Below are 15,519 nucleotides of genomic sequence, written 5' to 3' on the forward strand. Positions count from 1 at the left end.
GCCTTCCTTCCTGCCTGCCTCCCTGCCAATAGCTCATTGCTAAGCCACCCTCACACAGGGTGAATAAGATTCTCTCACACTTTGGACATTAGCTTCAGCGTGCCCAGTTTGAGCTGCAATGAACCCACTCCAGCAACTGTGTCTCACCACTTATGCCACTCACTTGCACTTGCATGAGGGAAAAGCTCACCTATGCCTGACTTTTTCTTCTGATTACCTGAGGTCGCTCATGATCAAATTAAAGTTACTGTGAGTCACCTTTCAATACATCTTTTACCTTCCTGAGGCTACTTAGAGAGATAAAATGCAAGTCTGCTGATACTGTTTTTTAAGATGTCTAGATCCTTTATTTGTGCAATAGTTATTCGCAATAGCAATGACATCATGTTTTTGCAGAATATTTTCTAAATACTCTCTTCCAAGCAAATTTCAAGAGACCATCTTTTGTACAAAGGTCTGCAACTCCAGTTTGGCAGAAAACATCTTGCAATTAACCTGTCATTACAAAATTAACATTCATAATTACAAAACAGGGATTTATGATCTTTTTTAAAACAGCAGAACACAGTGTATTTTGTAAAAGAACAAATTTTCAGGACCATTTTTAAATCAGTAATTGACAAAGGTAGTGATTAGCTTAAACAGGCGCTTGTTATTCTGTCACATTTGAAAGCCTTCTGCAGTTTTGCAGCTCTACTTGTTTTTTTCCTCTTGCCAGACTTTGAGGGTAGGGTAAGGAATTACTTGTTTTTTACCAGAAGTCAATATCAAAGGAATACTTTCAATACTTTCAAGGGCATATTCATTATATCTTCAGAGACAATATCAGCTAAAGATCTTTTCTTGATCTTGTTCACTCTCCAAATAATGGCAATTTCTGAGAACAACAAAGAAAAAAAGTTTGGGGTATTGCATTGCATTGGGCAAGAGAAGTACAGAGTTGAGAACTGAAATCTTCTCTAGAAAAGTTTAGCCTGTATATTAAGCCAGGGCAGTGCAGTGTGCGGCCACAGCAAGAAAAGAAAAGATAACCTTTTCAAATCACTAAACTATATGTTCATGAATGCCCAAAATGCTCACTGCATTGAAGTGGTTGGCAAATGGCACATGGTTAGGATAAGGATAGCAATCTTGCTGACAGATTTGCATACATATGCATAAAATATGTGTGTATGCAAACATCCATACACAAAAACTGGCTAAAATCCAGGCTTGCAAAAGATTTTTTGCCCCTGAACCAATTTGTTCTTTTGTGTGCAGCTTTATTATAAATCTGTTAATGTTTGGAAAATATCCCCCAGAACTTAAAATCACAATTAGTACTGAATTAATCTCAGTAATGACTGAAATATTTTCTTCCACTGCACAAAGTTATCTAATTTCCTCTGAAAAGTTCAAGGAGCAGCTGGTTTATTTTTAGCCAATCTTTCTTGTGTGTAAGGAAATTCTAATAATTTTGCAGCATTGGTAAAAGACTCCTTTGTATTCTTTGAACTTCATCATGATAGAGCACACTACATGCTCATAAAGAAGCTGAGAGATGAGCCCTCAAGCATGCTGTCTTCAAGAGGAATATAAACACCTGACTTGGAGGAAAGCTGGTGTCACTGATTCTGTAGGGAGAGATGCTGCTGTAGAACAGGCAGAGAGGTGGGACCAAGGCAGTACAGAGCAGATACAACAGGGGAGGACAAGGAAGCAAGAGGTAAATGTCAGAAAAGCAGAGGCCATGCAGCTGCAGTCTAAACTCAGAGAGAGAGGGAGAGGTGTGGCATGCATATACATGAAGCAAACTAAATTTCGCAACAGCACAGCCTTAAAAAATCACTATGGATTATGGACTTAAAAGTCTAGGGTCAGAAAATTCACTTCAGGGAGTGTGGCCCCCTTTTCCCCTACTTAAAAGTAATGCTGGGGTGAAGCTAGATATGTCTCTGGTGGAAGATCTGGCAGATGCCAAGCTATTCTTTCAGATTTCAGGTGTAGCACATAAGGATAATTCAGCTGCAAAAAAAGCAAGTAAATGTTAAGGAGACAGGTAAGCTGTGCTAATTTACAATCACTGCTAGTGCTCGTATAAGAAAGGCTCAGGAGGGCCAGTTACACCCAAGGAAACAAGAAGGAATAATGGAAGAAGTTATTGCAATGGACATGTTTGTTAAAGGACAGAACCTGGAAAAGGCTATTCCTGGATATGTGCCTTGCATTAAGTCCTTTCTAATTCTGTGTGATCCTGTTACAAGGAGCATGCACAAATGAATTGGGTTTTTTCCCTGTTGCTAGCTGGTTTTTAGTAAAGCCTAAGAAAAGAACAAGCAGTTTTCAGAGCAGTGTGTGACAGAATGCATAAATCAAAACAAAATTCTATCCAGAGGCCATGACACATGTATCTATCATATTGTTCTGTAACTGAGTCCAACCCAACTCACCAGTATGCCACCAAGAGGAGTCCAAGGTTAATGTATCTCCTTATTTTGCACCTCTTTTTTTCTTTTTCTTTTTTTCTTTTTTCTGGGAAAGGTGGCATGGGGCAGAGGGAATTTGGTTGGTTGGTTGGTTGGCTGACTGGCTGGAGTTTTTTGTTTGGTGCTGTTTGAGCTCTTGATTTTTGGATCACCATAAACTATGTCACATTGAGACTTGTGTTCCTGGTGGCAGGTTCTTGCTAGGGGTGGAATTTGAACAGGGTAAAAAAATGGAAGGGTGACTGGAACAGTACCAGAATGACACACTTTACAAGCTCAGTAGGCTCTTTGTAATTCATAGGACAGATTGATGTCTAGCCCACCAGTGATCCAGAAATCTGAAAAGAGAATGCATGTCATGCTGCTTACTGTGCCAGGAAGGGCTGTTTGGTGCTGTTCCACACCTTCATCTGTGGCTTCCATTTTGTGACTTTATTGCTGTTGATTTTTTTTACTGTTTTTTTCTTTATATAGCAGCATGGTTGTTTTGCAGGGGCCTCTCACATTAAAAAAAAAAAAAGCGCTGTATTACTGCATGCTGCCTGTCAAAAGTGCCTCTATCATACATAAGGAAACAGTAAAACAAATAAAAAAACCCAAAATATAAATTCCAGGCGGAGAGAGGAAGTGGACACACTGCATAAACACATCAATACTTCCTCCCTTTCAGTGATATGAAAAAGATTTCAAAGCAAAACTGGCGACTCTCTCAGCAAGAGAACTGTCTATTCCCAGAAATCTGTAATGCTCAGAAAATGTAAAGCCGTTGATTGCACAAGTCACTCCTCCCATAGCTTTAGCAATGTGTTACTGCCATGACTCAGTCTCTGCTTCCAGCATATTTACTGTTTCTTTACATATAGTTCATACTCATTCCCACTCATTCAGTAAATTTTTTTTCTTGCTGCTGTTATGAATAAGAAGCTTGACTAGGCCAATATTCAAGCAGCAATCAATTTATTATTTAATATGGTAAAGTATGAGCAATACAGCACTGGGTACAGTGGGGGAAGTTTTCCCTCCAACTGCACACTGATAATTGAGGGTTACAAGTATTTATAGGGGTACTCATCAGCTTTTTCAGCAGTTTCTATTTGCAATTTTTTTACTCATCAGCAATTTTTTTTATTCCAAATTATTACATCATGATTCTATACACTATTGTGATCTTAGTTTCTCAGGATATATCTCAAAGGAGTATCCCCAGATGGTGACGATCCAGTTTCCGAAAGAAGAAAGACGAATCCCATCTGGTGGGGTCCAGCTCCCCAAGTGTGGGTCCACCTTTTAATTGCAGAGACTATAAATCTAAACAGTGATGTCCAGCTTCCCTTCGGTAGAAAACATAAACCCTTGAGGTGATGTTCATCTTCCTTTCTCAAGCTGTTTTTCTCTGCTTCAATAATGCATGAGATAAGCATATTTCCTTTATATATATTCCAAAACTATAGTTTCAAGGACACAAGGAATATTCTAAAATTATACTTCAAAAGGTTATTATTGCAGAACTCTTTATGGATTAAATGCAGGCAAAAAGCAACTTCTTTAACACTTTAATTCCAATGCTCCTAAATCAACTAGGGTTAATTTGCAAACAACAGATAGGTTCAAAGGCTTTTTCCATGCTTTATTCTCTTCAGTTATTATTACAATTCACAGCTCTCCCATTGTTGGGGTCCACACATTTCACATTCACAACTACACACATCGCCTGTTTGTACCTGACATGAAACACAACTTTGTATTTCACACTGCTGCTGTTGTGTGTTTTTTCTGTTTGTTTGTGCTCACTGCAGGGCTGGCATCAGTTGCCTGTGTTTGAAGAGCTGCTAATGTTTATGAATGAGACACCACACACAGTAAGCAAGGCCTAGTGGAAAGCCCAGCAATATGAAATAGCGAACATACTGGTTTATTCTTCTCCTGCTTGTTTCCAGGTTAAATCATTTCGTTCTTCAGCATCTGTAAAAAAGGATTATGAATTCACTGAGATAGGGAATATGGTAGTGTTACTTTTGTGTGTGTCACAATGCAATACAGCAGCATGTGTATTTGCTGCTGTATTGCATTGACTTGCTGTAGCACCTAAACACTGTAGGTTTACCTGTTTAAAAAAATTGCAATTTACAAAACTAAGCAGAAGTTCACCAGGAAAGAAAAGTGATAATGTGGAGTGGCCAAGGCGGAAATAGGTACTGACAAGGACAGGTTGATGCACAGCAGCAGTGGGAGCACACGGCATTTATCCCGGGTGCCTGTGCTCAGGTGTGCTGCTGCAGTCAGCTGGTACACCCCTGGGATACACACCACTGCTGCTGCCCTGGATGGCACAGCCTCAGCGCTCAGGTGACAAGACCACAACCCCAGCCTGCCCCTCTGCCTCTTCTCAGGGTCTGTAGCTGTCATTCTCTGTGCTTTTCCCTCCCAGAAGAAGGCAACACTGATGAGTGAAGCAAAGGCACGTGAGCTCTTCCCTGGAAGCAGGAAGAGATGGACTAGATGACGCTGATCATCCCACCCCTCAAAAAGCCTCTCTTCCCACTTACTCATCCTTTCCTAGCATTGTCTGGCTGGCCGCAGCTGCAGCGTTGGCAAGTGGGGGAAAAAGAAAACCAAACAAGCAGAAATAGAGAAAGAAGTGAACAGGCAGGCACTTGTTCAGCAACAGCATGGCATTCTGATGGCTGAGAAAGTCTGCCGGGGTGGTAGGGTGCAAAGACACCTGACATTACAGAGCAAAACAGGTCCTCTTGCTTACCTCCTTGCATTTGAATCTAAATAACTGAACTGAGTGGAGACAAAGCATAGAGTGAATGTTAGTTCAGCTCTGCATAGATCTGGTATTTTGGAAAAGCTCTAGCTCAGGACTGAAAAAAAAATCCATTTTCTTTTTTCTTTTTTTTTTTTTTTTTTTTTTGACAGTCCCTCTTACAAAGTACTGGTATGTGGGCAGACAGAAAATAATCTTAACTCTCTTACTTGCTGAGTCACCCCTTACAGTTTTAGCAGACACTGCAGTCAGTCAGTCTACCTTCAGTCCTATTACACAGCTTCTTGAGGGCCCTAAAAGGATAAACAGGACATTATTAATTATTACATTGCTAATAATCACCATTAGCAGTATTTCCCACATGGTCAACTTAGCTTCAGAAGTCACTGGATCTTAAGGAAAGAGCCTGGCTGGACCCTTTGAAACATGCAAAATGACAAAATTCTGGGGTCATTGTTCAAGTAGGTCAGAACAAATGATCTTATAGGCCTGTTCTGACCTTAAAAAACTACTAATCTACAAAAAATTCCTCATGAGGTAGGAACTAATCAACTGAGCCTTATAGGATCATATAAATTCTTTAAAGCAAGTTTAATTTAAAATTTCTCTTATTTTTAAACCAAGAAAAAGCACACACACTCAATTCTGAAGCTGATTTGCTCAGTGAAAGAGCATTATATCTACAGTTGTATTACTACAACAGTGCCCTATCCTGGAAAAGTCAGCACTCCTAAAAATGAAGGTTTGCAAAGACCCATCTGCTCACTCCATTTTAAGTATAGTTTTCTGTTGTTAAAATCCTGTTTTCAGGAAGCTGGTACCCAGAGCACTGTCAGGTTGATAGCAATGGATAGCATTCTCCAATGTTACTGACTGCTAAGTTTTCACATTTCTTCTTCTATCCATAGAATCAGAGAATCATACAATATCTCAGTTTGGGAAGAACTCATAAGAATCACTGAATCCAAATCCCCACTCCTCGCAGGACTACCTGAAATTGAACCATATGACTAAGAGTGTTCTCCAGACAGCCCCTGAATTCTGACAATCTTGGTGCTGTGACCTCTTTCCTGGGGAACGTGATTCAATCACTGACCACCATCTCCATGAAGAACCTTTTCCTAATGTCCAGTCTGAACTTCTCCTGGTGCAGCTTCATTCCATTTCCCCTTATCCTGTATTGATCACCAGAGAGAGGAGATTAGCACCTCTCACTTCACTGCCCACCTTGAGGAAGTTGTAGGTTGTCCTGAGGTCACCTCAGCCTTTTCTTCTCCAAGCTGTGGAAATCAAGTGGCCTGTCATGCCATTGAGAATTTTCCCCGTCTTGGTCACACTCTTCTGGACACTCTAATAGCTCCATGTTCTTTTATTGTGGCACCCAGAGCTGCCCCCAGCACCGGAGGTGAGGCTGCCCCAGCACAGAGCAGAGCAGGACAGTCCCCTCCCTTGCCTGGCTGGCCATGCTGTCCCTGATGTCCCCAGGACACGGGTGGCCCTCCTGGCTGCCAGGGTACTGCTGACCCATGCTCAGCTTGGGTCCACCAACACAAACCCCTGTACATCCAGGATTACCCCATCCCAAGTGAAGAATCCTGCGACTGATCTTGTCTAGTTCCTAATGGTTGGTAGTTGCCCAAATCTCCAATCTACCCACTTCTCTCTGCAGAGCCTCTCTGTCCTCAAGGGAGTCCAAAACTTTTCCTAGTGTAGTAACATCACCACGCCTATTCAATGTGCATTTGATCCCTGCATCCACATCTTTTTAGAAAAACATTATAGAGCACTGGTGCTAAAATGGAGCCCTAAGGAACCTCTGGTCCCTGGCTGCCAGCCTGACGTAACATTTACCAAAACCCTTTGAGTCTGACCCACCAGCCAGTTACTCACACAATGTGTTGTGGACTCCAGTAGCTGTGTGCCAGGCAGTTTATCCAGCAGGGTACTGTGGGAGACAGAACAAAAATCTCTGTAAAATAAAACCAGTCCACATCTACTGGCTTCCCTTGATCACCTAAGGTTACTTTGACATAAAAGAAAATTAAATTGGTCAAACAGGACTTTTCCCTTGTGAACCCATGCTCACTGTAATGACTGCATTTTCTCTCAAACAGTATTTTTCAGTAACTCCCAGAAAAACCTTCCCTATGATTTTACCACGCACTGCAGTGAAAATGCTAGACCCATAACTTCCAGAGTTTTCTTTTTATCCTTTTTGAAAACTGGGACAAATTTCCAACTAAAGAGTTGCTGACAATCCCCATTAATAGGGGGCTTGCCTCTCTTGCATCAAGAAAGAGAACAGGCAAGGGAGACAAATTCACTCTCAAGCAGAGTTAAATATGAATTACAAATAATTCAGGCCTTAAACAGTGTGACTCAAAGAAACCTTGAAGAGTTTCATGTGATCAACTCAGCAGAACAAAGACTGAGAACAAAAGTATTGCAAAATGCTCAGCTGTGGCATCTTCCATTTTGTCAAGAACTATTAAATATAAATAGAAAAGCTATAACTGGAGGTAAGGAAACAGGAAAAAAGAAGGAGACATTGTCATAGCAGCACCAGTTGCTTCACATAGGACTACCAAAACAACAGTACTGGGGTCTGCAGGAGCAAGAACCTGAGATCAGTCCAGAAGAGTGGGAGCTTGAGTACAGCAAAGGGAAAGCACTGCTGCAGTGCTCTGGGATACACTGTCCCAGCAGTCTATGTGAAAGGGAGCTGCAAGCAGAAGGCAGAATACAGAATTGCACATGGGAGGCCTTACAGACCTGCAAGGATGTTGCCAAAATTGGTAGTTTTCCGGTGCCTTGTCCCTTCCTGCACCAGCCTGGATACAGGCAGAATAATGAGCTGCAGCTTAGGAGCTATAAGTGAGGTGCTAAGAGCACGCACAAGGAACCAGCACTTTGTTGTGTGCATCCCCTGCTTTTCAGGAGCTCCAGCTTAGCTGAAGTGCTCCCAGTGACAAGGGGAAGTAACCTGTTTTTGGGGATGGTCATTGTTACAGGAATTGCTGATGCCAGCTCCAACAGAGCTGAAGATGAAACCTCCATCCAAACACAGGGAAAGCCTCTCTCCTGTCCTGCCAGTTACTCACTGCAGCTTTATAGGACACTAACACCATCTGCAAGAGAAACAAGACTGGCTTTATGCTGTTTCTCAGCAGCTCATTAAGAGTTTGAAGCTGGAAACTCCTTCACACCTCTGCCCTTTGCTTCCACTGAGCCCAGCAGAACATTAGACCTGCACTCCCAGAGTACATTCAAAGCTTCAGGCACAGACTGAAATATTCCTCAGCTCTTAACCAAATGGAGGTATTCTAACTGTGAATAAAATGAAACTACTTTTATTTCCTCACCTTTTGAAAACATTTTAAGAGATACACCAGTGAGTTCCTGCCCTTTATCTGCATATCAATTATTCATTATTTTCATTAAAGAAAGCCAAGCCATGCTATGCCCATGAGGATGAAAGAAATCTGTATTGCTCTCTTTCTCTCTGGCCCTCATACATTTTTATTTCAGATTACTTTTAATCCATATATATTTTAAATAGGAAAATGTGTGGATTTTATTAGCAATAAAATTTTAGGGGATTTCCCCCCCTACTGATTTTTCATAGATTTATAGATCCATAATCATTCACGTCACAGCCTAAGGGAAACGAGGCTCGAACAGGATAATAGCCCTTAAATCCCCTCCTCTAAGCACTCAGATCTTTGCTGTCAGCAAGATTAAAACGGTCAACAGCAGTCTTCATGTGTCTATATCCCACACAGAGCTTTCACAACAACTGGAGTGGTGGCCAGCAGGGAGACATATGCAGAGCTACTGCTGTGCATAATACTTCTGAGATAAAGAGGAAAGAAAACCACGTTGCCAGCTTTTGCAGAGTTGAAAAGGACTGGTGTTAACCGCTTGATTGCGTGAATGCAAAGAGGGGAGAAGAGTAAGGAATAATATTATGTTGCAGTTTAACAGTCAGCAAGAGTTTCTTTTCCAAAAACATAAAGGCAGAGAGATGGAAGCACCGAACATCCTTCTGCGGCCCAGCAAGGGGAAGGAAAAGGAAGTCTTTCATGTAGACAAGCAGAGTGGTACCTCTGCCACCACTGCCTTGAACACCCAGCCCCTGCTGCAACTAGGACCTGAGGGGAATTACAACTATTATGTGGATGATGAAGATGAGGAAGATGAAGAGAAAGAAGAAGGAAACTGGCAACATGAAGATGCATTTAAGGGCGAAAGCAAGGCCTCATCGTTTATTCCTTGTTCCCCTGCTCTTTCCTCTAGATCCCCAGCCACATCATCTACTCCATCCGTGCTGAACATCAATGTTGGTGGCCAGAGTTACCGCCTCACCTACCAGGCAGTGGCCATCTACCCCAAGACGCGCCTGGGCCGCCTGGCTACCTCCACTGACCGCCGCTGCCAGCTGGGCCTGTGCGACGACTACGCTGCCCAGGTGGACGAGTACTTCTTTGACCGGGACCCAGCTGTCTTCCAGCTGGTGTACAATTTCTATGCCTCGGGGGTGCTGCGGGTGAGGGACGAGCTGTGCCCCCGCAGCTTCCTGGAGGAGCTGAGCTACTGGGGCGTGCGCCTCAAATACACGCCCCGCTGCTGCCGCATCTGCTTCGAGGAGCGCCGCGACGAGCTGAGCGAGCAGCTGAAGGTGCAGCGGGAGCTGCGCTCCCAGGCAGAGGCTGAGGAGAATGAGCAGCTCTTCCGCCACATGCGCTACTACGGGCCCCAGCGCTGGCGCCTCTGGAACCTCATGGAGAAGCCCTTTTCCTCTGTCACCGCCAAAGTGATGGCAGTGGCCTCCAGCTTCTTTGTGCTCATCTCCGTGGTGGCCCTGGCACTCAACACAGTAGAGGAGATGCAGCAGGTAGACTGGAAGAGTGGGGATAGCCGGCCTGTCTTGGAGCATGTGGAGACCTTGTGCATTGCATTCTTCACATTGGAGTACCTGCTGCGCTTGGTCTCTACCCCAGACCTGCGCCGCTTTGCCAGCAGTGCCCTCAATGCAGTAGACCTCATTGCCATCCTGCCCCTCTATCTGCAGCTGCTGCTTGAATGCTTTACTGACGATGACCAGCCCCGGGGTCGGGGCTCCCAACACGAGCACGATATCGAGAAGGTGGGGCGAGTGAGCAAGGTAGGACAAGTGCTTCGCATCATGCGCCTCATGCGCATCTTCCGCATCCTCAAGCTGGCCCGCCACTCCACAGGGCTGCGTGCCTTCGGCTTTACCTTGCGCCAGTGCTACCAGCAGGTGGGCTGCCTTTTGCTCTTCATTGCTATGGGCATCTTTGCCTTCTCTGCCATGGTCTACACAGTGGAGCACGATGTCTCCAGTACCAACTTCACCAGCATTCCCCATGCCTGGTGGTGGGCTGCCGTAAGTAAACACATCTTACCTTGCTGAGTAAAGAGACCCTCCCTTCCTTCCCTTCCCCTTCCCCTCTCCTTCCAGCTGGAGTTGCTGACAGTCTTGAAAACAACAGGCTTAGATCAGTGAACATCTGCTCTGAATTCTGAGCTTACAGGACATATGCATGCCTGCGTGCACACAGACACACACACACATGCACTCATTCACCTCTCTGTAAGCTTAAATCAAGACAATCAGGCAGGTGGTCTTGAAATTCCCATATCTCCAAATGCAGACAGTATTTTCACTTTTAAAGAAGAAGCGATCAAAGACAGGGGAAAAAAAGCATTTCCCAATTTAGTGCCATTGTCAGTGTTGTCAAAACAATAGGGGGAAAAATGCATGCATTTGGCACACTAGAAACAGGATTTTTGTTCTTATTCTATGTGTAGGTCTTCTGCAACCCATAAAACTGCAAGATGATGAGACATAGTTTATTAACTACAGTCAGATCACCCACACTTTAAAAGTGAAAGCTGTCCCAGAACTCTGGCTGTTAAAAATTCACTAGGACCAACAGTTGTTTTACACAAGAGATTGTGCTCTGCTGTGCTGCAGAACATGTCTGTATTTATAGCACCGTAGCTGAAACTAGTGGGTAGCTAGACATTGTCAATGCTGAGGGAAGGCACAGGACCCACACCTTGGCCATCCATAACCCTAAGGCTTGTCCTAGACCACTGTTACATACATTTTGTTTTGCAGCAGCTGATGCCAACCTGCACAGTCTATTTCTGTGTGGGGCCCCAGGAGCACTTCTGAACCCTGGGCATGGCTATGGGTCTGGCTCTGTCCCAGTCACTTCCCTGGAGAAAAAAGCTCATGCAAATAGACTGGATAGGAGTTATAATATCTCAGGCTGGTTGATCAGCACTGACACTGGATGCCCCAAGATGCATATGAGGCCCACCAGACAGTAATCCCAACCCATTCAAGGTCACTTACCCTGGCCAGCCATCCTGGAGCCCAAGGTCTGCACTGCTGGCTCAGCCATGGACGATGAGATGTGGTGGTTTACCACACATTTGCAGTGATTCAGCACATGGCAGAAAAAAAGCCTTACAGACAAGCATAGATGCACACATTTATATGTGTGCACATGTGTATGTGTAACTGTGCTGAATATCCTTTATTCACTGATTTTTCCATCCTTCCATGGGCCATGTAAGGATGGAAAAATCAGTGAATAAAGGAAAGAAGGTCTTGTAATCTGACCTTCATAGATCATCTGTAAGTGATATACAAAGGCTATGAAAACACTGGTGATTCATACAGTGCTAAAATACTCTGTCTTCTGAACATGCAGGTCATATGCAAAATCTTTAGGGCTCATTTTTGCAAAGTGGTGACACCATAATAATTTAGATATTCCTAATAAACTTATATGGCTAGGTGAAAAAGGCCTATTTAACTGAGCAAGTGCCTTCAAAACAGGAGCTGTGTCATGCACATTGCAATTCCAAAGCATAAAACACTTTTGACAGCCTGTAAATTAATATATCTAGATCATTTGAATTTCAGGACTGTAAATTAATATATCTAGATCATTTGGATTTTATAAAATTCCAACAGTATTCACCAACTCACACATGCAGGAGAAGAAGCATCCCTCCTAAACTGTTACAGGCAATGTATAAAACTATGCCAATGGTACAGAATCTTATCACAGGATAATGTTTTTGTCCTGGCTGGTAGACATAAACATCTTGCCTTCATCTCAGTATTTATTTTTGGAGATATTTATCCTGTATTATCATTCAAATCCAGTGACTTAATTTCCATTAAACCAAATCACTAATCCCTTTTATTCCACAGGAAGCACCAGGTGCATCCTAAAAATGTGCTCACCCAGTGCTGTCTCATGAACTCTAATGTTTTCTTAATTTGAAATATCATTCTATTTACCATTTTAGAAGATGACAAACTCTACACAGTGACTTTCTGAAAACTTATTTTAGTGTTAAGCCACAAGGGCATTACAGTCAAAGTCCTACTGTCTGTGGCTTTTTTTTGTCAGAATTTTAGGTTACTGCTTAGCAGATATATACAGTGTGTTGAGACACTGTGAAAAAAATCAAATAAAATTCACTGGCTGAAAAAAAGTCCCTTGCACAGACCAGAAAGTGAGAGGTGACAGCAACATGAAAGTTTTACCTGCCAGGAAAGAAGTAAGTTATATTTACTCAGTGTAAAAAATATAAAACATCAAAATGTGTGCAGTGAAACTAAATAAATTAGGAGTTATCTTATGTTGACTGTTTGAGAGTAGGTTTTTCAAATGTAGCAGCATCTCCATAATCAAACATCCATTAATTTTAATCTGAATTTTAAAATGGAAATATTTCAGTACTTGGTGTAGCACTGGACCCATAAAACAGTTCTCTCATATATCCATAGGCTAGAAAGAGAAAATTATATTGGCTGAGAAGAAAAATGTAAGGGTATGTACACAGTGAGCTGTCAAATTGTTCAGAATCATATAAAATAAATACACTAAACACCATCACTCTCAAAAAAAAACGCAAAAAATTCAACAACCAAAGCTGAAACATTTTCAACAACCCTTAAATCCTTCTTCAAAAGGACTTTCAGCAAAAATTACACACCTGTGTATTTATTTAACACTATAACTTTACATATTGCAACCATACACTACAAGCAAAACTTTCCAGGCTACAGTTCCTTGTAGGTATGTAATCATTAAGGGGGATTTCATGTAGTAACTTTGAAGTCCTGTATAATTTCTTTCTATAAGGCAAATAGGAAAATTTATTTCAAAATTAATTGAAGGGTTTTGTGTGTTTTCACTAGTTCCTAAAATGCATATGAAAAACAAAGGTAAAACTCAAATACAAACCAGAGGATAAGTCCCAAATACGGCGTTTTATCAGCACAGTGGATTTAGAAACAGGACATCTGTTCCAAGTGACATGATGAGGGAGCAGGGTTGCAGCTATCAGTGGATTTGCATGGCTAGGGAGCCACATCTATCCTCTCCCTACAGCCAAACAAACTCACCTTCTGGACAGCCTGGTATGGAATTTGTCTGGGAATTCCCTCCACAGGGTCAAAATCTAAAAATCCTCCTGAATGGTGTCAAACCATTGTCTTTCTTTATTCCATGAGAGGGGTTTTTTTTAAAATTAGGAATATTTTGCATAAGAAAACTAGTAGACACACACACACACAGGCACACACACACACGCACACACACACAAAAGCAGCACAGAATATTTTAGAGTTAAAATGCAAATTAAAAAAGAGTTAACCTTGTCCCTGATCAGCAAACATGTCTGTCTATGTACTTAGCTCAGCTAATAAGCTGTGTGTTGGTTTGCCTGTAGGTCAGCATCTCTACAGTGGGATATGGAGATATGTGTCCAGAAACGCACCTTGGACGCCTGTTTGCTTTCCTCTGCATTGCTTTTGGAATAATCCTGAATGGCATGCCCATCTCCATCCTCTACAATAAGTTCTCAGACTATTACAGCAAGCTGAAGGCCTATGAGTACACAGCTCTCAAGAAAGAAAGAGGGAAGGTCGACTTCACACGGAGAGCCATGAGGAAAATATCTGAGTGCTGCGGAGAAGGTGCACCCCACCCTTTGTCACAGCAATGATAGTTTGTGCTTCTTTGGATATGGGGAGGCAACCAAGAAGCAGGAGGAGAAAAGGGAAAAACAAAGCAGCCAAAAGATAAACCAAAAGGGCCAAAAGTAACAAAAGTAGATGGTGAAATCTGTTTTGAAGGGGGTTGTTTTCAAAATTTAAAAGGCTCAGATTAAAACAACAGAATTTTTTAACTCTGATAGCCTGTGAGCAGCACTTGAATGCTCATCAACTCTCTGAAATTAATTCCTTCAAATTAAACATTCTGAATAAGTCTCACATTAAAATATAGCCCCCTGCTACTGATTAGATTGACAATAAAGACCCACCATAATTGTACAAACACAAAACAAATTGTTGTCATTAAGGGTCAGCCACCTTACTTCTGCCATGGCAGTGTCAAAAATTCAACTAATAGAATACCTGATATACTGACTGTGTCACTTAAATTGGTTTTACATCAGCTTTCAATTAGAGGAAAATGGCCTAGAGCACTTACCTAAATATTAGCAGCAGCTATAATCCCTAAAATGTTAGCCTCTGTTTCCATTGACAGATAACTATGCTTCATTGTTCTAATTTTATTTTTCAAATGCAGCCCTGCAAATGAGCCCTCCTGTTTTCATGCCTAGTCAAGCAATGCACTGTTTTTAGCATTTCCCACCACCCCACCTCTATAATCATCTTTCAGTATGACAGGAACTAGTGAAGAATTCTGGAGTCTGAGCTGATAAATCTCATTGATCAAATCTGCAAACATTTCCAAACTCAATCCTTTTTAGGTATAGGATTAAGTAATAATTTATTTTGCAATATTTAATGTATCTATTTATTGGATTGTTAGAATAATAGACCTGTCAAGGAACATAAGTATTGAAGCTGTAATTTTAAAATAATCAAAGGAAATACATGGGTAGCAACTCTCAAAGACTATTCATACAAAGGATTTTATCGGCACTTCACTGTAACAAATTTTAAACATTATTTAAAATCAAGATAATTTGTCTGGTACATACAGCCATAGGGACACAATCCTGACACCTTAGCTCATCCCCAGGAGTACCTTATATCCTAAGATTACTGTGTCTTCTTGCACAGCTGGACGGGATTTCTCATGTATCTAATCTCATCTCAAAATTTAAATAAAAAATAAAATCAACAATAATTAGATGGAATTGCAGTTTATGTATTACTTCTGAGACTATCAGGAATAATTTTTTACATAAGAGCAGTCA

General features: G+C 41.9%; 1 protein-coding gene and 1 long non-coding RNA gene across 3 annotated transcripts in view; one reads left to right on the forward strand and one right to left on the reverse strand.

Annotated features, from left to right (window-relative positions):
* The window catches only part of KCNV2 (potassium voltage-gated channel modifier subfamily V member 2), a 34,749-nt gene extending 19,230 nt beyond the window's left edge, over window positions 1-15,519 (forward strand). Inside the window, exons 2-3 of one of the 2 annotated variants that reach the window (XM_005488274.4) lie at window positions 9,018-10,642; window positions 14,020-15,519. In XM_005488274.4, coding sequence (XP_005488331.2) covers window positions 9,203-10,642; window positions 14,020-14,295 — 1,716 coding nt within the window. In that variant the 5' untranslated portion in view covers window positions 9,018-9,202 and the 3' untranslated portion in view covers window positions 14,296-15,519. Of the gene's footprint in view, window positions 1-5,416; window positions 10,643-14,019 lie in introns of those variants that run through there. The other variant, XM_074532277.1, reaches the window with a different exon arrangement.
* LOC113459439 (uncharacterized) lies at window positions 3,280-11,906 on the reverse strand. The gene is made up of 4 exons (XR_003380665.2): window positions 11,621-11,906; window positions 7,126-7,180; window positions 5,445-5,528; window positions 3,280-4,427 (listed from the first exon to the last, which is right to left on the reverse strand). It is a non-coding gene; the product is annotated as an uncharacterized LOC113459439 (long non-coding RNA).

Source organism: Zonotrichia albicollis, chromosome Z, assembly GCF_047830755.1.
Source record: "Zonotrichia albicollis isolate bZonAlb1 chromosome Z, bZonAlb1.hap1, whole genome shotgun sequence".
NCBI classification, from domain to species: Eukaryota; Metazoa; Chordata; class Aves; order Passeriformes; family Passerellidae; genus Zonotrichia; species Zonotrichia albicollis.